The 22,040-nt window shown below is 40.6% G+C and overlaps 2 protein-coding genes across 2 annotated transcripts; one reads left to right on the top strand and one right to left on the bottom strand.

Moving 5' to 3' along the window:
- Positions 1 to 108: 108 nt before the first annotated feature.
- Positions 109 to 19,468, bottom strand: ETFDH (electron transfer flavoprotein dehydrogenase). Its single transcript, XM_080343590.1, has 13 exons — positions 19,122 to 19,468; positions 17,125 to 17,271; positions 16,079 to 16,308; positions 15,520 to 15,601; positions 15,143 to 15,261; positions 14,753 to 14,830; positions 13,919 to 14,065; positions 12,046 to 12,186; positions 9,881 to 10,024; positions 5,545 to 5,713; positions 1,843 to 2,025; positions 1,269 to 1,490; positions 109 to 999 (listed from the first exon to the last, which is right to left on the bottom strand). The coding sequence occupies exons 1-13, from the start codon at positions 19,153 to 19,155 to the stop codon at positions 836 to 838; spliced, it is 1,860 nt and encodes a 619-aa protein (XP_080199716.1). The 5' UTR covers positions 19,156 to 19,468; the 3' UTR covers positions 109 to 835.
- A 163-nt stretch (positions 19,469 to 19,631) lies between these two features.
- On the top strand, positions 19,632 to 21,315 carry LOC308039899 (uncharacterized protein C4orf46 homolog; the record flags this gene model as incomplete). The annotated part of the gene is made up of 2 exons (XM_080343630.1): positions 19,632 to 19,793; positions 19,889 to 21,315. 2 exons carry the CDS (start codon positions 19,632 to 19,634, stop codon positions 20,042 to 20,044), a joined length of 318 nt encoding a protein of 105 aa, XP_080199756.1. The 3' UTR covers positions 20,045 to 21,315.
- Positions 21,316 to 22,040: the final 725 nt, after the last annotated feature.

The raw sequence follows: 22,040 nt of genomic DNA, 5'->3' as shown, positions 1-22,040 counted from the left end.
GTTTTCAGCGTTTACAACACAAAAGTCTAGTAATAAAGACAAACTGTTCAAAGGTGAAATGGTTTTTGGTTTTTAAGCTGCAATAACTTGTGTTATGTGATTCAGGTGTGTCTCTAACGTGTAAATCAGTAGTGGCTGTGTTTTTGCAGCTTAACAGTTAGTGCTTCCTAAGAAGCTGGGTGTCACACCACGACAATTTAGGCAGTTTCTATTAGAGTTTTTATTAGCACAGGCCTGATTTCTTGTGAGGACCAAAATCACCGGTAGACATACAATGAAGGTGCAATATTACACTTTTTCCTTAAACCGCTTTACAGATTGTATTACAGATGGGCTTCTTATTATCATCAGAAAAAAAATATGAAAATTTGATGTAAAATGTATAATACTTCAAAGCAGTGACAATCTTCTAGAGCGACATATTTTCCCTACAGCAAGGTGGGATTACATGTAGTAAATCACTCCAGATAGAGAGGAAATACTTTTTTTTAAAGGTATGTACTAAATTATTCCACCATACCCACAATTTGGATATGACTCCTGTTATCACTGAACTTCAGCAATAAATCCAAGATCCCAGGTTCCTTTGTCAGTTCTGAGAAGAACTTTCTTCTGCCTGTCACACAACTCCTGTAAAGAAGTCCTATTTAAATAAGGCAAGGGTTTATCCAGAAGGCACCAACTTTCCATTTAATGCAACAGTCATACCTAAAACTCAGAATGGCACATTAGTCACAAACTCCTTAATATTCAAGTCAGTACTGTACTTTAATTACACTGCAGCATAAAAATATTTGTTGGTGATGAGAAGTCACTGAATAGATTTCTCGTCAGTTTACATCCCATTGTAAGCTGGTCCTCCTCCACCTTCAGGGACTACCCAGTTAATGTTCTGACTTGGGTCTTTAATGTCACATGTTTTGCAGTGGACACAGTTCTGAGCATTTATCTGCAGTCTTGATCCTTCTCCTGTTTCCAGAGGAATATATTCATAAACTCCTGCAAAGAACAAAAGAGAGCTGTCACTTCACCAGTTTCCCCCTGCATGTACGCTCTACTACTTATGAGCAAGCATAATGGGGGAAGTCTGTTACTAGTGTGATTCAACCGCCATCTTCCACATTTACTAATTATTTTGTCAGGAAAGTACTGCTAGCATAATATATTTTAAGACCTGCTCTTCCAGGATGACTGGAATAGAATGAAGTAAGCAGTGAGCCAGGTGGATTCCTCCTCAGGTATAGCTCAGACTCATTTTTATTACCTACCTGCTGGACAAAATCTTTGTTCTGGTCCATCGAATACAGCCAAATTCCTGTTCACAGGGATGCTGTCATCTTTGAGAGTTAAATGAGCAGGCTGGTCATGTTCATGGTTTGTACCACTTAAAGCCACAGATGACAGGAGATCAAAACTGATTTTTCCATCAGGCTTTGGGTATTCAATAGGTGTGCAATCTTTGGCTGGCTTAAGCTGAGCAAAATCAGGTCCTAAATATATTTTAAATAAATGAGTTTCAGTATAAATGACTGTATTTTGCGGTTACTCAAGAACAATTAAATTAAGCTATTGTAACTTCTCTCGTCATCAGAATGAAGTATTCCATAAAAGCTAGCCTTTCTTAGGAGACAAAAAAACTATGCTAAGTAAAACAGTGTTTTAATGTCTTCATTTACATTATATGCTAGGTGACATGACAGTCTGCTTTGCTGCCTTGTCATTGATATCTTCTCTACACTTTAAGGCCTCACCACTTGACTAGATGTGCTCCAGCTTCAACTAATACCAGATAAGACTGACATGTACATTTTAGTATCTTCTTTCAGGAGATAATGAAATTACCTGGATGTTTTAATGTCCATGGTTCCTTTCCTCTCAGTATCCAATAAAATATACCTGTGTAAATCATTCCTCCATACACACCAAGTATGCTATGGCAGGATGGTCGGATGTTTCTAACTGCATACAGCTCTTTCCAGACCCACGACTTTTTTAGGTTCTCTTCATATTCTTGCACATCAAGTCCTAAGGCAGTACATTACTTGTTAGGTACCTATAGTACATAACGACTATCCTTGAAATAAAAAAATAATTGCTGAATAAAGGCAATTGTTAGCAATGAAGATAGCAAAATGAGAATTTCAGAACAGTAAGCTAGGAATATACTAGACAACATATTTCAGCCTCTTGAAAAGATCTGCTTTGTTGGCAGTTATCAGCAGATATGTACTGCTCCTTTGCAGCCTCTATTAAATGACCCAAAAGCAGCATTACGTGGCCTCAAACCTCAGCAAAATCTAAAGATAAGCGGCCAGGTGGCTGTATTGGCATCTCTGTGGGAAAACAGCCACGTGCTCATAGAATCTAAGAATCGACCAGGAGTAATTTTCTTAGAGAAAAAAGTTCAAACCAAAATTTTCTGAGAGCTTCACCATTCTCCATTACTACTGTACAGGAACAGATGTTCTAAATAAAAAAGTTTTAAGCCTTGTCTATAAATAAAATCATGCTTCAGTCCATATTTTCTGTCTCACATAAGGTTCTGAAAAAAAGCTCATCTCTGCACAGAGAAGAATCACAGAATGTTGGGGATTGGAAGGGACCTCAAAAGATCGTCTAGTCCAATCCCCCTGCCGGAGCAGGAACACCTAGATGAGGTTACACAGGAATGCGTCGAGGCGGGTTTTGAATGTCTCCAGAGTAGGAGACTCCACAACCCCCCTGGGCAGCCTGTTCCAGTGCTCTGTTACCCTCACTGAGAAGAAGTTTCTTCTCAAATTTAAGTGGAACCTCTTGTGTTCCAGTTTGAACCCATTTCCCCTTGTCCTACTGCTGGTTGTCACCAGAAAGAGCCTGGCTCCATCCTCATGGCAGCCTTTATATATTTGTAAACATTAATAAGGTCACCCCTCAGTCTCCTCCTAGAGAGGACCCAGCTAAAGAGACACAGCTCCCTCAACCTTTCCTGATAAGGGAGATGCTCCACTCCCTTAATCATCTTTGTTGCGCTGTGCTGGACTCTCTCCAGCAGTTCCCTGTCCTTCTTGAACTGAGGGGCCCAAAACTGGATACAATATTCCAGGTGTGGTCTCACCAGGGCAGAGTAGAGGGGGAGGAGAACCTCTCTGGACCTACTAACCACCCCCCTTCTAATACACCCCAGGATGCCATTGGCCTTCCTGGCCACAAGGGCACAGTGCTGGCTCATGGTCATCCTGTTGTCCACCAGGACCCCCAGGTCCCTCTCCCCTACACTGCTCTCTAATAGGTCATTCCCCAACTTATACAGAAATCTACCCAGATGTTCCTACCCAGATGCAAGACTCTACACTTGCCCTTGTTATATTTCATTAAATTTTTCCCTGCCCAGCTCTCCAGCCTGTCCAGGTCTCGCTGGATGGCAGCACAGCCTTCTGGCGTGTCAGACACTCCTCCCAGCTTGGTGTCATCAGCAAACTTGCTGACAGTGCACTCTATTTCCTCGTCCAAATAATTGATGAATATATTGAATAATACAGGGCCCCTCTTATCCCTCATATGCCTTGAGATGGCACCAAGGATAAGTTGTTCCATTACTTTCCCAGGGATGGAGGTGAGGCTGACTGGTCTATAGTTACCCGGGTCCTCTTTCTTGCCCCTTTTTGAAGACTAGAGTGACATTTGCTTTCCTCCAGTCCTCTTCTGTTTCCCAAGACTTGGCAAAGATGATGGAGAGTGGTCTAGCAATGACCTCAGCCAGCTCCCTCAGCACCCGTGGGTGCATCCCATCTGGACCCATGGATTTATGGATGTCCAGATTGCCTAACTGCTCCCTAACCCAGTCCTCATCAATCAAGCAACTCCTCCATTGTTCTGCCTTCCTCTGGGGCCTCAGGGGTACAGGGCTCCTCAGGACAGCCTCCATCAGAGTAAACAGAGACAAAGAAGGCATTCAGTAACTCTGCCTTCTCTGTATCTTCTGTCACCAGGGCACCCACCTCGTTCATCAGTGGGCCTACATGGCCTCTGGTGTTAGTTTTATCTGCCACGTATTTGAAAAAGCTCTTCCTGTTGTCCTTGACCCCTCTCGCCAGGTTTAATTCTAAGGAGGCCTTAGCTTTCCTAGTTGCCTCCCCACATCCTCTGACAACAGCCTTATATTCTTCCCAAGTGGCCAGCCCCTCCTTCCATGATCTATCAACTCTCCTCTTCCACTTGAGCTTACCCAGCAGTTCCCTGTTTAACCACGCAGGTCTCCTGGCTCCCTTCCTTGACTTCCTATGTGTCGGGATGCTCTGATCTTGTGCCTGGTAGAAGCAGTCCCTGAATGTTAACCAACTATCTTGGGCCCCTTTTCCTTCAAGCAGTCTTGCCCATGGGATTTCCTCCAGCAGTTGCTTGAAAAGGCCAAAGTTTGCCCTGCTGAAGTCCAGGGTTGCAATTCTGCTTGCTATTCTGTTCCTGCCACAGGAGATCCTGAACTCCACCATTTCATGGTCGCTGCAACCAAGGCAGCCCTCAACCTTTACCATTTCAACCAGACCCTCCTTGTTAGTGAGGATGAGGTTCAGCAGTGCTCCTCTCCTAGTAAGCCTCTCCACCCTTTGCATCAGAAAGTTCTCATCAATGCACTGGAGGAACCTCCTGGACTGTGGCTGGCTGGCTGAATGGTCCTTCCAGCAAACATCAGGGAAGTTAAAATCCCCCACCACAACCATAGCCTATGAGTGTGAGGCTGCGCCCAGCTGCCTGTAGAAGGCCTCATCAACTTCCTCACCCTGATCTGGTGGCAAGGTGTATTGTGCGTTTCAGCTGAACGACAGCTCATGAGGGCTGAATCCACCACTACAGAGAAGAGATTTCTAAAGTAACCATCATGTGGCATCTGGCTGTAGTGACCATCTCCAGAATAACTGAAATACTGGGTTCCTTCTCTATACGGCCTTTGTTAACAGATTTAAGGAAACAACCAAGGCTTAAATAAATCGCTACAATGCAGTCAGGATCACGTGATTACTTCAATGTTCTTGCATTACATATAACATGAAATACATGTTGTCTCAAACTGAGACGACTATAACATGAAAGACAGAAAAAGAGGACTGAAGGAAAAAGGTATCCTAACAATTAACAAAACAGTAAAGAGCACACCTGAAAAATTTCACCCCATTTTGCTTCCATTTAATCTGTTCCTTTTTTTTCTCTCTGATTCTGCAGTCTTTCAGCAATACTTTTGAGTCATAAAGTACTAATTTTTAACATATCTGTAGGAACAAGATACATACTATTCTTGTTTACTTGCACAGGAAGCATAAGCTTACTTTTCAGATGCTCATTAGAGGCATATTTTTGTTTTAGCAGTAGGACCAATACTTAAGAATAACTGCACAAAACTTTCTTTCTTAAATCATTTAACAGTATAAACAATAAACAAACAATAGATACATTTTCATGATGTATTTGCATTCCCAACTAATTCCTTCAAGACACATTTAGTTAGCACTAAGCTGTTGGTGTTTCCAATTGAACTCAAGGTAATTACAGGTCAAAATGCAGTGATCTTACCTATTGTTTTTGATTGGAGATTTTCGTTGGTTAATTGGCTAAAGATGGCTTCTGAAGCCAACATGCCGCTTTTCATTGCGGTGTGTGTCCCTTTGATTTTAGGAACATTCATGAGTCCAGGACTACAACCAATTAATAATCCACCAGGGAAGGTGAGTTTGGGTATGGACTGAGGAGGAAACAGAAAGAAAGGTGGTTGGTTTGGTTTTGTTTTTTTAAAGTGAAAATAACATTCTGGAAACAAAATTGGCATGAGGCTTGAGTGTCCTTTACATTTTTAGTCTTGCATGTGCACTATCTAAAAATACACCAGAGTTACTTTACTTAATCAAGGAATTTTGGCATCGTGAGTAAATAAGAATACAAACATTGTACTGGGGCTGAGTATAAAATAATGGCAAGACAAGATGTTCCTTATATTCTCTCTCCAGTTGCTTTATCTGCAACAAAACTGTGGTAATGTCAACTACCAATACCGCTTTCCTCCTTCAAGTTTAAGTGAATTCTTTAAAAAACAAACAAACAAACAAACAAACAAACATCCCCCAAAACATTTGTGTTTCTGTTTTCCATGCAGTAAGTTGTATGCATCTCACCTCACAGTTTATTACTCAGTGCTATTTTCCACGAATCTTTTCTACGAAACTGTCCTCCCTGCCCACACCCCCTGGTCCCACTTAATTTAGAAGTTGCTCAGCAGCCAAGAAATACATTTTTTGGTGCAAAATTATTGTCTTACTCCTGTTTTATAAGACGCATAATGCCACTAAGTATGGTCAGCTCACAAACCTAAGACAGCCAGATGATTTGCAAACATCAAGTCTACAGTATTAATATGTTATTCACCTATACTGACTAATGAATATCTCAGCTATCAAGATAGTTATTCTCACCCTCATCCAATGAGATGAAGATTACAGACAGGGAACAGCTTCAAAATACAGACTGACTGCAGCACTTCGAGCAGAAAGCTCTGATCAGATCCTAGGTCTGAAATTGCTGAAGGTCAGATATGAACATTGCCTTCCTCCAAAAATCTTCAATATTGAGCAGCACTTGTGAATCTAGCATCCCACTTTTATTAAAGCTGCCTGAATGAATTGATTTTTAATAGCCTAAGTAATTTGACCCCAAACAAGTAGTTTTATTTCATGAAAAATGTAAAAAAAACAGAAAAAAAACAAACCCACAAAAAACAAAAGGTATTGCTTGGAATTTAAGATGATCTGAAACAAATGTTTTGTTTCTTCTACTTGTTCAATTGTTACTTGTTTACAATTCACCCAGGGCTGACCACTTTTTAATATTCATATAGCAGTAACTACAAAAGTGCTAATACATAGCATTTCCCCCGTGTTTTGGGCAATTTGTTAAATCACAGATTTTGTGATTTGGTTCGTAGGAAAGGCAATTTAGGCTGAAAACACAAGTACAACTTTTAACTTACTCTTCAGTGACCAGAAGTCATAAGTTCAACTATGTAACAGTATTTCAAAGGAATTAAGTATGTAGGATATCCCCTCTTTTCACAAGACCTTTGGCTGAAAACAGTTATTCTGTCATATCTATTAGGATGCAATGACGTAAGCACAGAAAGATTTCTTTACTGACTCTACGAATTATATAAAGAGACAGTGATCAAGTATTTTTCTTCTGCAACAACTGTTTCACTGAATAGGTACTTAGTGATCAACTTACTGCCAAATTATAAATATGATTAGTCATATAACACAAAAGGTTACACGTACTGTGGCTTTGTTAGTAATTCTCATTATTAGTGCTATGGCACTTGGTGCCTGTTTTCAGTCAGTTTATCCAGTTGAAGGAACACGTCACGCCAGCATGGCACAAGCCCTCCTTGCCTCTCAGCTGCAGAGGGAAATCCTTGCAACCTGGAGCACCTGGAGAAGCCACCATCCCCTTGGCAGCAAACAGACAAAACAAGGCTGGTCTGGAGGAAGGAAGAAGGGGAGGCTCCTGTTCCCTGGGGAGTGCCCCCTCCAGCAGCCAGGGAACCCCACATTCTCCTCCCCTTAGTTCAGCTCAGGATTGAAAAACCTGTTAAGCAAGTCTAATGTTTGACACTTGTGTGGATCATCAATATGAAGGGTTTTTTTTCCTGATAATATACATTCCTCAACAATAGTAACAACTTTATTTTTTTGTAAAAAAACTCCTAAAAACTTTTCAAAGTTTTTGCTAAAATGGAGACAAAACAGAGGTTGCATGCAAATTTCTTAATTTTAAGTGCTTGATTTTGCAATTTTTATAAACAAATAACAGCTATGTAGAGATAGTCTAATTAACTCTGTCTCCTCCCTCCATATATCCCAAAAAGCTACCAAATCAAGGAAACATCCAAGCACGCTTGCTCTCTCACACCAACTTAGCATCACTGCATGTTAAAGACTAAAGAACATGGCCACAAGGTTGTCTATAACAAAGACAAAAGTTGAGATTGATCGTGATTTTATACATCAATTTTATGCAATCTTGTCACCAAAATGAAAACTTGAGCTGTAGAACAACTTACATAAGAAAATATTCCTGGACTCCAGTGATGCAAATGAGTCAGACTGCTACAGTTATTAATCAAAGCAACACATGCAAAAGAAGAGCTAATCTTAAAAAAAAAATCTTCCTAAGTGACTCATCAATAAAGTCTATTTTTTAACTGAACGCATGTATTAAAAAAAGCCATTTAAAAGTGTGACTTCATAATTAACTAGAGAATTCTATCTACGTTAAATAAAACAAACAAACCAACCAAAACCAAACCAAAAACCCCCCATGCTTTTATATTAGGAACAGTGCAAAGTAAGTGACAACTTGTTTTAAGTCCAGCAAAGAAGTCCAAAGATTAGGCAGAGATGCACAAGAGCTGTAGTCTACTGTCTGTGTAACTTAGCATAAACAATGTCTGTAAGTAACTTAATACCATGTTCTTTCAGCCATATATTTCAAGCAGTAGAAAGAGCGTGCAACTGAAGTCACAATCTGGCTATTTCATCAAAGCCAGAAAACCAGTAATGACTGTGATAGAGAACTCAGCACACGGGGTAAAAAGAGAAGCCCCTCTTGTATAAAAGTCTAGTTTAAAACATCTTGGCATTTTGTATCTCACCTGCATTAATAATGGACCAACAATGGTTTCTGAAATAAGCTAGAAGCAGAGCTGTGTTACAACATGATACGACATATTTCCACTTCAGAGTGGACAAAGTAATCAGCCTGCAAACTGATTCAATGTGTATCATGTGTGTAATCAAGAAGTTGCTTCATGAACCCACATGACTGCACATGACTTGGTCCCAGGCATCCACACGGGTGTCAAAGCCCAACTCCACAAGACTGTGACCAAGAGTTATGCTGCTGCTGAAATTCTACTTCTATTGCAAAACCTGCACAAAACTACATTTCTAGCAAATAAGAGGTTTGAACTGGAAAGACAGAGAAAGTCAGAGAGCAGAGTGGAACGGGCTTCACACGGGCTGTGGATCATGGACACTCAGGCCAGTTGTATAATAAGTTACAAACTGAAAGCAGCATCTAGAAGATGGATCTAGGAGTCCAGGACACTCAGCCATGTCCTGTGTTTTGAGATTTCCACACGAGAAGCTAACAAGTTGAAAGGTCTTTACCTACTAAATATAGATTTTGGACTATTTCTCCTGCAAGTTGTTCCAACCCTTCCAAGGGACTTCAAGTCTTGATGAACACATTTTTAAAATTTCACCTTTTAGACTCCTTAAGGGAGCTAAACGAACAAGGTATTTAATCTCCCAAGAAAGCAGAAATTCAAAGTTGTGTATGAAAGATACCAAATTTATCTGTCCTTGAGGAGGTCAAGACTTTTAGCTGCCAAGCTACGTAACAATTTCAGCACCATCACTGACTTTAGGGTCAGGTATTGGAAAGAAGCTCCCTCTCCTAGGACAAACAAATAATTTGAAAAATATGGCCCCCTCCCCTAACCCCACAAAAACAAGAGAAGAGTGGTGATACCCTCTCTTCCCCAGGGTTCCAGGCACAACAAAGAATTATCTGTAACTGCTTTGCTGCTGAACACATTTGATTGCAATATAAACTCTACTTCATATTTCATTTAGAAAGTAAAATGACTATGCTAGAAGATTTTTAGTATGACCAGCCTAAATCTAGCAAATCTCAGCAGCCATTATCCAGCAACATAACAAGGCTTCTCTGTCCAGTAAAACTTTTGGTCTTGTCCATCTTTGTTATAGTTCATTTGTTTCCCAACAGCATGCAACCTGAATCTATAGCACTAAGAACATGGTTATAGAGAACACAAAGTAAGATTTCACAAAAAAGTCACCTGGAAACCACCTTCATTCAATGCTCTGGCCCCATAGCCAATCCTTGTTCCACCCTCCAAAGTAGGCTGCACGCTAGGATGGTGCTTCCATCTCTGAAACTCTCTAAATGGATTCAAATAGGGATTTTGATAATCTAAACCAACCTTAAAAAAAAAAAAAAGTGCAACATTAATTAATACATTAAAGTATGAAATTTCAATAACAATTTGAAAAGAAAACAATCATGTATTACCACATCAGCTCTTTACATCTATTTGATACTAAATCAACCTCAGGATCTTTTTACTTGAAGAAACTACTGCCAGAAATACATTCTATTAACAGTATAATAGAAGAAAATCTGATAATTTGCTGCTAAGAGACTGCTCTCTGCCCTATCTGAAACCTGAAGCATGGAAAATATTTATTTGCATTGTAACCACCTTCTACCTGTCTTTGAAATAAAGTAGTGACATTAAATTACGCATGGTTTAATGGGCAAGATAAGTGAGAAAACTTGTTTCTAATTTGTGTTTCAAAACTCTTAGCCCTAGAAAAGCTGGAAGACAGGGTAAACAATTATTTTTAGATAGTTATGTCTTTGTGTTCACATATTTTAAACAGTTCTTCACAACATTTAGCAAAGCCAATTTTAATTTCCAATTAGGTGAGCCACTGTAATAAAGCACAGGGGAGCGATGATGAAAGCAGGAAGTGGGGGAAAAAGACTCTGTGAACCAGCTGGATGCCTAGGATCTTATGCGTTTGAGATTTGCTCCAATATATACTCTGCATTTCCCATCGCTAATATACTTTTAAAAGGACTTATGTTGCCAAATTTTCTCTTTTGACAAAGGGATTATTTCTGGTTCCTGTAAGCTTTGTTTGAGACAAATAACAAAATATATCAGGAGTCGGCAACAAACAGTACCTTGATTTCTCTGTCAGCTCACTGCTTTTAGAGCACTGCTTGCATCTACTTTCCTTGCTAGATAAAGTTAATGAAAAATGTTCAAAACAAGTGCAAGATAATCCTACTACAAGAATCAGCTCAGACTGACATAGATGTAAAGTTCAAAGACCAAAAAGTGCTTCAATGTTCACACAAAAGCTGCTTTTCTCTTATCTGAACTGGAGATAATACGAACATTACTGATTACCATTCTCTGTAAGATTCAAAGCTCTCTAGCCTTCAAAAAAAAAAAACCCACACCCCAAAACCACAGCAAAAACTCAAATAGAATTTAATTGTCTACAGTCCATACTTATTAATTCCAATACTGGATATCTGCATAGGACAAGTATGCATACCTGAGAAAAGCTAACAAGTTTTTCTCGTAGTTTCTCACAAAATGGTTAGACAAAAATGCAGCTTTAGCCCCCACATGCTCTGGAATCCTTCTGAACTCCAGGAGACCAACGCATCACCTCAACCTCATGCTGCCAGAAGTCCAGATCATGGCCCTGACTCTTACAATGTCTGTGTGTAAAGCACACGCACAAGATAAATAGTGCATGCTTCATTTAGGACTGCAGGCGCTAGAAAAACATTTCCTACATTGCTCCCTGCATCACTGGCCACAATAACGACACAGTATCTCTAGTGATCTCAGTGCTTCTGATAAAGAAGCATTAAGAAGGAAGAAGCTGCCTGTCCCATGCAGAAAGACAGTTGCAAAACAGGACAAGTGGAACAGGGGTGAAGGATGATAAGAACAAACTGAGGGTCTCAGAAGGGATGCTGCTTCTGGAATCACAGAGCACTTCCACTTCATATGCTTCTCTCATAGAGTGCATATGCACCCAAGGTTGATGCATGAATGAGGAAACTGAATTGTATGAAGTGGACGTGATTTTAGATTTTTCCTAACTTGCAAAAATTTTGTTAGCACAGTTTTGATTAACCATACGCTTTTGGCTTTACCAATATTTTTTTGGTTTGCAAAACGTTTATTTGTAAGTTTTCCATTTTGTTTTTAATAAAAGGCACTGGATTAAAGACAAATCCATATGACAAATTAACCTTCCCCAATATGGGAATAAGTGCATTTAAGATTGAGAAAGTACTAAATTTGGTCTGTTGCTATTCTTGTGTTTTCATTTTGACATTAAAGCAGAGAGAAGAAATTGCATAAAAATGAAGACTACACAACAAAGCAGCATGGAAAAAAACAGTTTCACTTACCACAAATCCAAGAGCAACTAAAGGTTCACTCTCATTTAAGTGATAAAGGAAGGAACCTCCATATGTATGTCTGTCTAAAGGCCAGCCCACAGTATGTTCGACTCTTCCTGGTTTCCATTTCTTTTCATCAATAATCCATAACTGAAATTAAGATTATGAAAAATTATTTTCTATTGCAAAGTAATGGCCTTTCAATAATGTAATAAAAGACAAACACACACTTAAATATAGAAGTAATTTACTGTTATGACCAATGTATAAACTCACACAGCAAAATACCAGGTAGTAAGTACAAATACTTGTTTTGGATTACTGTTCAAGAATTACCTAATACGTTTCTTTCTTGAAATGTTGTGCATAAGAAAACATGACTGAGACTCCAGCACTATACCCAAAGTTTTCACTAGGCCATAAGACCGTTTACCTTAGTGACTCTGACAGATAGCTCTGTGAAGGAATGCAATGCTTACATTGACTTTTTTTAAAAAACTTCATTTTTTCATATGAATCACTGCAATTCCTTCACAAATTTTTCAAGATCAGGCTTAACAATATGTCTGAGTTGATCCAAATATTTACTGTCAAACAGGTTATCCTCTCTCCTACACATCTCTAGGACTCATCTGACCCATGGTGACCTCACAAAAGCATCTTCATGTTTCCTCTGGCAAGTCAATGTTCTGCTCATTTCACCAAACATTTCTTCACCATGGAGTTACGTGTCAGGTGCAGTCTAATGACAGAGGCGAGTTGAGGCCCATTAGATCAGTTCAGGCTTGGAGGTCACATCTACATTAATGGTCCAGCTTAGATGAAGAAGCATGTTGTTGAGCAGGACTCCTGATTCCTCCCACTTACTGAGCTTTGGTTCACGTTGTACAGCAGCCATGGAACTGGATTCCTTTTATTTGAAACTAAACTGTAAGACAGGCTCCAGAAGTTGATCTAAAGCATTCCAGTCACGAAAGGGCACTCAGTCCATGGGACTAGACCAAAGCTAGTCCAAAGTAAAAATAACCCTGAAATGTGCATAGTATGGATATCAGCTCATCAGCACCAACTATTTCACTCCACGGATCCATTCGTATTGGACTGTACTATTTGCTAAAACACAGTCTCATGTGGAAGCAAAGGAACTCTACAGCAAAACCCTGCTTTAATGACAACTTAGGTATTAGAAACTGTAACTAAGACTATGTCATACGTAGGAATATTTACAGAGTGGTTATTCTCTGTGTAAGTGTGTAAACTAATTATTTAACAAATATTTTGTAGGTGGAAGCATGTGCTTAAAGTAATAAATAAATAATATGTTTTAGTCAAACTCTGAACATATTTGAAATAATACAGCTCTTTTTCAAGAGTGGTATTTCCCGAGCATAAAATATTTCAAAAAGGAAACCTGATCCTTACCCCAATTTTAGAAGACCAGTGAAGGGTATTTTGGGGAAAAAAAGGTCATCCAGAAGGTGCTCCAGAGAGCATGAGTCACCATCTGGAACATTCCTTTTCTCTCTCTAATGAATATACAGAAAACCCATGGAAAGCCTTTCCTCTCCTCTGTAGGTAATACCCCCCTCCCCTAAAATCAGGCAACATTAATTGAAATCAAATTAAACAGTAACAGAGTGGATTCACAGGTACCTCTAGTTATAACACAGATATAAGAGAAGAATAAGCTGAAACAAGACAGTCACGACATTTAGGGAGCACATTTTATGCTATTCTGAAACTTATCAGAGATTCTGAAGCCTGAAAGCGTAACTCAAAATCTATCATTCTAATGTCTTACGCAAATTAGCTTCAAAGCAAATAGAAACTACTTACAATTTCAAAGTATTTTTCTTAATTGTTAAAATTATGCAGTTGATACCTCTTTCAGTCCAATGCCATAGCTCTGAGGTTGACATTTCTCCCTTAGATTGTATTTTTTGTACAGCTGTTTGGCTAGATGACCATGACAACCTTCAGCAAAGACTGTGACTTTAGCATGGAGTTCCAAGCCTCTTTCAAAGGTGGCCTGCAAAAGCAGAGCATTTCATCAGTGGTTAGATCTGTGCCACACCAATTATCTGTAGCCAGATAATTCAGTGTGAAAGTTGTTCTGAGTTATTGTGAGGTGGCACAGGTATTGCACAAGTACTGGTTACTGCAGATTCCAGATTCCACTAAAAATCAGCCACGGTCTGACACTTAGGGCAGGGAATCACCTTCTGGAAACAGCAGTGTGATGAAGCAGCAAAAAGGCATAAAGATTCAGTGTGCACCTTGCCTCAACAAAGTAGACAAACTGTCAACAAATGTGACTGCAGCTGTAAATCAGCCAGAAACATACTCACATGTTGCTAGTTACCTTCTGGACAGCAGCTTTACATTTCACCTTTGCAACTTTTTTCTAGGAGTTCCTGGGATCTTTTCCTTTGTTTCCTGATTTCATATATGCCAGAGCACCCTTACAATATTTCCTTCAAGTCACCCTCAAACAAACCTTTCTGTGAAGGCGCTTTCTACTAATCTCAGTTGTTTATGATGTTCTGTGACCAGAGCTTTCACAGATAATCAATCCATTTTATAAACAGAGAGGGAAGACAGGTACTGAATTTTATACTTTTTCTTAGGCTGCAGCAAGACTCCTGATGGCGGTAGAAGCAGATATATCAAAATTTCCATAATTAGACCCTTAGTTATGGGGAAGATAGCTACTTACTTTAGGTGCTCCATCCTTTTGAATGCCTACATCATTAGTTGCTATCCCTTTCACACTACCATCTTCATGAAAAAGAACCTTTGGGAATATTTAAACAAACAAAAAACATTTTAATGATATGTCATTTTAATCCATTCATAAAAAGTTTTAATGCAGAACTTCCAGGCACTACATCTTTAATGGTCAAACTTGAAGATATTGTATTTATTAATATACTGTATGATCCAATTACACTTTGCTGGATCTGGGCCAGGGAATTTTGGCACTGAAACAGTTTTCACAATATACTTCTTTTAAGAGTAACGTTGTGAATGTACAAATAAATAGGGAGTGGGGTGAAGGGGGTGCCAAAAGACATTTTTCATACATACACAGTGATGTGATTATTACCTCAGCTGCTGCATAACCTGGATAAACCTCAACACCCAAAGCTTCTGCCTGTTCACCGAGCCAGCTCACAAGGTGGCCCAGACGTACTATGTAATTTCCATGATTAACCATCGGAAGTCCTAGGCAAAAAAGACACACACATATGGAACGCTAAACAAAATAACAAAAGTTGTATACATCAGATGTCATATCTTCTACAACTACTATCTTTGCAGTAATCTCATGCGTTATTACAGCCATCATCTACAGAGAACCTATCACTGGAAGCTGTTACATGCTACATACACTTCCTGTACAACACTGATTCAAATAAATGGTTTCATTCATGCAAAAATTGATAAAGATACTGAGAAATATGACTATCACTAAAACTTTACCTGGAAGAATTGGCACTGGAATTCTAGAATTCTTTGTTAAAATTCCAAACTTGTCTTCAGTTACAGGAGTCTTAAGTGGAGCCTACATAAAAAAGAAAATAGGAAGTTGTGTTTTTCTAGCCAACCAAACAAAACAACAAAAAATAAAATAAAAAACAAACAATTGAAACAGCAGTCAATTAAAGACAGAACATAAAGTACCTTACGAGGCAGTCATCAGACAAGAATTAACACAACTATTGAGGTAAAAAAACTGGAACAGTGCAAATCACTTCTATAGTTAGGATGCACGAGACGTATTGTGTATGTGCAGTAAGGCTACTATATAACAGAGCAAAGGCCACAGTGCAACTGTGTATTCATAACAGTTTAGCATTGCTAAACTAGAAGAAACAGACTAAAAAGAAAGTTGAGGGTTTTTTGTTTTGTTAAATCAACCTATCTTAAAATGGTATTAAGTAGCAATGGTATCAAGGTACCAAATCATAACAGAATGAGTCAGACATGGAGTTCATTACTAGCTGGCAATTAATTGCATTGTTTGCATGCTCATACATACCCCCTGCTCCTTCCAGTCTGGAAAGAGTTCTTCTAAGGCCCTTGGCTCAAGACAAGCACCAGACAGCGTATGTGCACCAATCTGAGAAGCCTTTTCCACCAGACAAACACGTATTTCTTTGTTATGCTCAGCGGCTAACTGTTTGAGCCGAATAGCTGCAGAGAGACCCGCAGGGCCTGCTCCAACAATGACAACATCAGCTTCCTCTGCAAATCTTTCCATGTTTACCCCTTTAATAGAAAAAAAGAAAACAACATAAACTGATCTCCAGTTTCCCAGCTTCTCTCTCACTAAACTCTGCTCTGTGATACTGGCTACTGGGTATCCCAGAAGTATTATTCTGCATAAAAGGAGGCTAAGTATTCCACTCTATTACCACTTCAGTATTTGGAAGAGCGCAGAAAGATATTAGCATCCCAATCTAAAATTAGCTCTTTTAAAGTTATAAGAAGATATATGATAAAAAACATACTCAATCTCTATGCACTGTAAGTATTATCTTAGAATATTAAACTTAAGAGCCCAGTTGGCTACCTGTATCAAAGACATTCTGTGAAACTCTAGGTAAGGGAGAAAGAAAAAAGACCCTTAGAACATATGACTTTATTTTAGTTTATCAATCAGTGCCTTTTCTGGAACTGAAGCCACTAAAATTGCTGAATGTAGAGACTGGAATGCCCAGAGATATATATTAATCTTATTTTCTCACAAACTCTCATGGTAAGAACAACTGAAAAAATCCAACAGATACATACCTGACATAATTAAATTACGTTGTGAGAGTAACTAAAGAAAAAGCTGCTTGTATATTTTATTTAAATAACTAGGATCAAGTTTAATCTGATCCCATTTTATAGCACTAAAGACACTCATTGTGAGACAGCAGCCACAAAATTTGATTTGGAATATTAGTACTGTATTTAAGAGTACAGAATTTCTGTAAAAAGAAAAAAAAAACACAACAGCAACACATTTCAGTGTCTTTAAAACTGAGTAATAAAATAATAATAATAAAACCTTTAAAGAATGCAATTTTTTTTGCTTACCTTCCCATCGTTTGTCTTTGTCCCGAGGATGAATTGTATAATGTGTAGTTATGCGAGGCACAGAGGCAGTAGATGCACATCTTGTGATATGCAGTGCTGGAAGGCAGTCCCTCTTTATCAACTTGAGAGCATGAAAGCACTGACGTGCTGAAAAAACAAGAAATGGATTTGTAAAATAAGTAATTTTCCAAAATTTTGACTTTTAATTAAGAGACAAAAGTGGCAAAACAACTATGACAGCTCCCCCCCGCAAAGGCTACCAGGTGATGTGAAGATGAGGAACCAAACCCACAGATTTTTACATTTTCAAGTTAGAAATGCACAGTATAATTTTACATCAGTGGGAAAAGAAAAAAAAAAAAAAGAGCAAAGAGGTTCCCTTTCAAGTATTCTTCGCGTAATACCACTCAATACACCAGCCAGCTATTTTTGACAGCTGATGTAGGATAACATGCGTGTGCACAGGTGAAACACATTTTAAGCTCCTGTTTCATTTTGGACTTCAAAATATTTACTTCAGACTTCATTAAAAGTGACCAAACAACTGTAGAGATGCAAGTTCATATCTTCTGACATCTCAGCACATATAGAGACACATAGTTTGGGCTACTGACACTACACAGTTCACCTAAAGTAAACGTTGTGGTCTACAATAAAAGCTCAGACTTAAGCCCAAGTACACTTTAGCCAAAGCTAGGAACAGTAGATACAGTTAATCTTTACCTTTGCTGCAGATCCATTAATTGTTGAAGAACAAATTATAATTATTTTTTAAGCAAATAGAGCAAATGAAAGTTTTAAATGAGCAAAATAGAACTAGTTATGTAATAGTTAAAAGGTCTGTGAAGCAATGCACCTTTGACAGGTATTTTTCCCTCCTTCAAGGATTCCCTATCTCTAAATTCTCTAAATTTCAGGGGTGAAGTATTTTATTTAAAGTAATTCTGCGGAATCACATAAGTAAAACCACCAACATCCTATGACTGAAATGTTTTGCTGAGAATGGCGATTGGCAAGGCCAGCACAACATCCTCCGTTATAACTCTGCACAGTGACAGTCAGGATATGGGTCTCTATATGCAAGGTAATAAGAATCTATGCTGGTTTCATAACAGCAATTTTGTGCTGTACCTAAGATAACATCAAAGCTATTATCATAGCTTCTCATGACTCTTAATTATCTTTCACCTGCAACCAGGCAGGATCTGAGAACAAGCTATGTATTTTATAAGCATGACAAGTATACATATATATTAAAACATGACACCTTAATTTTTGAGATATTTTTTTATTTGAGGAGAACTGATGGTATTATGGACTACTTAGTATAGCTCAAAGTGTTCACTGTTTCACACACAGATGAAAAAAAGTGAGGTTCAGCTCAGAATACATCTGATGATTGTGAAGGTAGATCCAAACACTGAACGGACAGATTCTTCGCAGAGAATGGACTGAACTTGCGTTACCGGCTACTGAGAGCTCTCAGCCTTGGTAATGTGGAGGAGTTTACAAGAAATCACTAAGTAGTCATTTAACTAAGCAGTAACTTCACTGTTGTAGAGCATATTTGCTCTACAATTATTTCGTCAGTAAGGGCACACGTTCAGTCGCTTTATTTTATTCTCTAACCCAGGTAACACCTAGTGTCACTACCCATAAAATTGCTGTTTTTACGCACCCCGTTACAGACAGACCAGCACATGAACACCCGCAGTCCCGCACCGCTCTGCCCTCCCTGTAGCGGGACAGGGGCGCGGTAACCACGGCCACGCCACCGCTGACACCGGCCCCCAGCGCCCCCCGTCCGCAGGACCCTCCGCCGCCGGCCCAGCGGCCGTCCCGCCGTCCGGACACCCGGGCGTCCGCGCCGCGACCTTTGCTCTCCTTCCGCGTCGCGCCCCGCCAGCCGCGCCCCGCCCCGCCCCGCGGAGCGGCGGCCGCCCAAGCCCCGTCACCCGGGGACGGCCAGGCGGCCCCAGAGCGAGCGGGCGCGTTACCTCGGCTGGAGGACGGGCAGCGACAGAGCAACATGGCGGCAGCCGCGACCCCCTCGGCGCTCTCTGCTCCCCGCGAGCGCCCTGCGCACGCCCCCTGCCAGCGCTCGGCCACGCCGCGCCTGCGCACTCTGCTGCCGGCGAGAGAGTGCCGGTCCCGCCCGTCCCACCAGCAGGACTACAGCTCCCAGAGCTCCCGGCGGCAAGACCCGTCCCAGCTTCTCTCGCCGGACAAAGGCTGAGCCGGTACGAACCGTGTCGCTCGTCTAATATTCAAAGGAAGACACTGTGAGGAAGCAGGGCGGTGTGCCGGGCCCCTGCGGGGCAGCGCTGCAGGCGGGACCGCAGCCCGGCTGATGCCGCGACTGCAACTCCCGGCGTGCAGCGCGGCGCCCGCGGCCTCACTCCTCGCTGGAGGGCGGTGACGTACCGGTGCATGCCGGGACGCGGGGGACGGGGCGGGGCGGGGCGGGGCCGGGCACGGGTGGGCGGGGCCGCAGAGCAGAGCGGGACATGGCCGAGGCGGAGCCGCCGCCGCCCGCGGCGGTGCCCGGGGGTTCGCCTGGCGCCGGGCCCCGGAGGACCCGCCGTGCAAGCGAAGGGTCGCGGCCACCGGAGCTACAGGCTGGTGACACGCGGGAGCTGCTGGAGGAGGTGGAGATGCAGATCGGCGACGTGAGTGTCGGCGTGGCGGGCGGGGTCCCCTCACCGAGGGCGCCTGGGGGGCTGGCGGGCGTCGGCGACCCCCAACCTCTGTGTTGTTCCTCCAGGCCGCCTTCTCGCTGGCGAAGGTCCTGGAGGCGACGTCCGCCGTGTCGGCCCAGGTGGAGGAACTCGCCACCAAGTGCTCGGAGAACGCCCGGTTCCTCAGAACATGGCGGGACCTGCTGCGGGAGGGGTACGAGTCCCTGAAGCCCAGCGGCTGAGCCGGACGCGCCCGTCGGACCGGAGCGCGGGCTTTTCTTCCCAAACACCCTTTCTGGAGAGTTCACGTGGGTTTTTGTTTTCCTTAGCAGCGCCCCGTGAGCCCAGAGTTCCTTCAGAAATACTTGATGACTCGTATGGATGTTGTGTGTAAGTCACCGAGCAACATGACTTTGTTTAGGGAATCATTTGTGACTTTTAGGCTCTTCTGTTACATGTTAGTGTGTGTGGAATGTCCAGAACTCATTACTGGTGAGGAAGTGGTGTCCTGGGAGGTGTTGTCAGCCCTCCTTTTCAAGAGCTGTCACCTGTGGAAACCCTGCCAACTCCAGAGAAACTTGCTGAACTAACTTCAGTTTGTCTCTATGCACACTTTTTCTTCGTATTGAGGACGGGATAATATGGCAAGTTGTGTCTTATTTGCAAGGTTTAGATAAGCCCCATATCTCAAACCTTACTATTCTTCGCAGTGTTGCAGTATATTTCTATAAAGCTACAGATTTTTTGCAAGATATTTGATTACTGTAAACAGTTTCACACTGTCTTTTGTTGTAATGAAGTGCCTTATGATGGACTGTATATCTCTGCATGGTAGAAGTTTGACAGTGTTGCTTACCAATAGGATGGATTATTTTGAACTGTGAGTGAAAACTTCCATCAGTTAGAAGAAAAATCTGTGAAATGTATTTTCCATTTTCTCGGGAGGCACATTAGAGCTTTTCCAGTATTTGGTCCTGTTTTATATCTTTGCCTTAAACAGTTACTAGTTTGTTAGTCTAGAAGTTGCTGGTAACAGAACCAAGATCGCTAATTGTAATAAATAGCTGTACTGAAATTCCTGTACCTTTACCAGAGCACTGTGAAAAAACGTAATGCTGAAATGCAACAGTAGGCTGCAGGAGAATGTGGTTGTACCATGATTTATTAGTCAGCCTTATTTTTACTAGTTGAAGGACCTTTTAAAAAACAAGCTGTAGTTTTTTTATCAAAACAATAAATTCTGAAATAATAAATATTCTTCTGTTATTCATAGGAACAAAGATGACATTGAATATATTCTTAACTTCAGTGAAAAACAGAAGTAATGGTAGAGATAGACATCCTTGCATATCTCATCAAAAGCATTTACAGTTATTGAGAAGGCTTGGCCCCTCCAAGTACACAATTTCTATTAAATGGAGTTCTAATTGCCCAAATTAAAGGCAATCCACATGGCAGAATTTCACTTAGCTGTTTCTATCCCTGCAACTTAAAATGTTACTAAGCAGCTTGGAAAAGTCATTGTTTTGTTCAGCAGATAATATTTTATTTCAATAAAACATACAGTAGTGGAAACAAGATGTTTAACAATCTTCAATTTCAAGATAATCCAAAGTTCTGTAAACAGTTGAAGTGTGAGTCACACTTTTAAAAATTCTACTTCTTATGCTGTTAAGAAGCTAAGTGCAAACATTGGAAGGTCTTTTAACTTCATTTTTAAAGGCTTCAAATCATAAGAAACATTTCTTTTACCTTTGTGGGCTTCTAGGCCATCGGACTGTGAGTATGGTACTTAAAGAGCCAGGTAAGTCATGGTAATTTGTAATAGAAAATATTTTCTTCAGTAAACATATGCAAAAGAACTGCCTTTAGAGGATTGTTTCAGATGGAATATTTATTTATTTATTTATTTATTTATTTATTTATTTATTTATTTATTTATTTGGTTTTTTTACCGTTGTAATGCTGGGAAGTAAAGTAATGCCCCCAAAAGTGCGGAATGGCTGTGCTCCTTATTTTAACTGTAATGCATCCAATTAGATGCACAAGGTGACTAAAAGTAGATGTCACAACACCTATTAGGCCTGATAGTCTTCTATTTGACTGTCTCCCGTTATTCCATGTTCAGAGGTAAACATCTTCAGACTGAAACTGGTTGAAGTCTGCAAGCTGTGGGGAGCTACTTATGGTAGCCCATAAAGATTTTAGGATAGTCAGCCCAGTCTTTCCAGGGAAGGA

This window comes from Nesoenas mayeri (genome assembly GCF_963082525.1).
Source record: "Nesoenas mayeri genome assembly, chromosome: 4".
NCBI lineage: Eukaryota > Metazoa > Chordata > Aves > Columbiformes > Columbidae > Nesoenas > Nesoenas mayeri.
The sequence above is the reverse complement of the archived record's forward strand: the minus strand, read 5'-3'. Positions and strand labels throughout refer to the sequence as shown.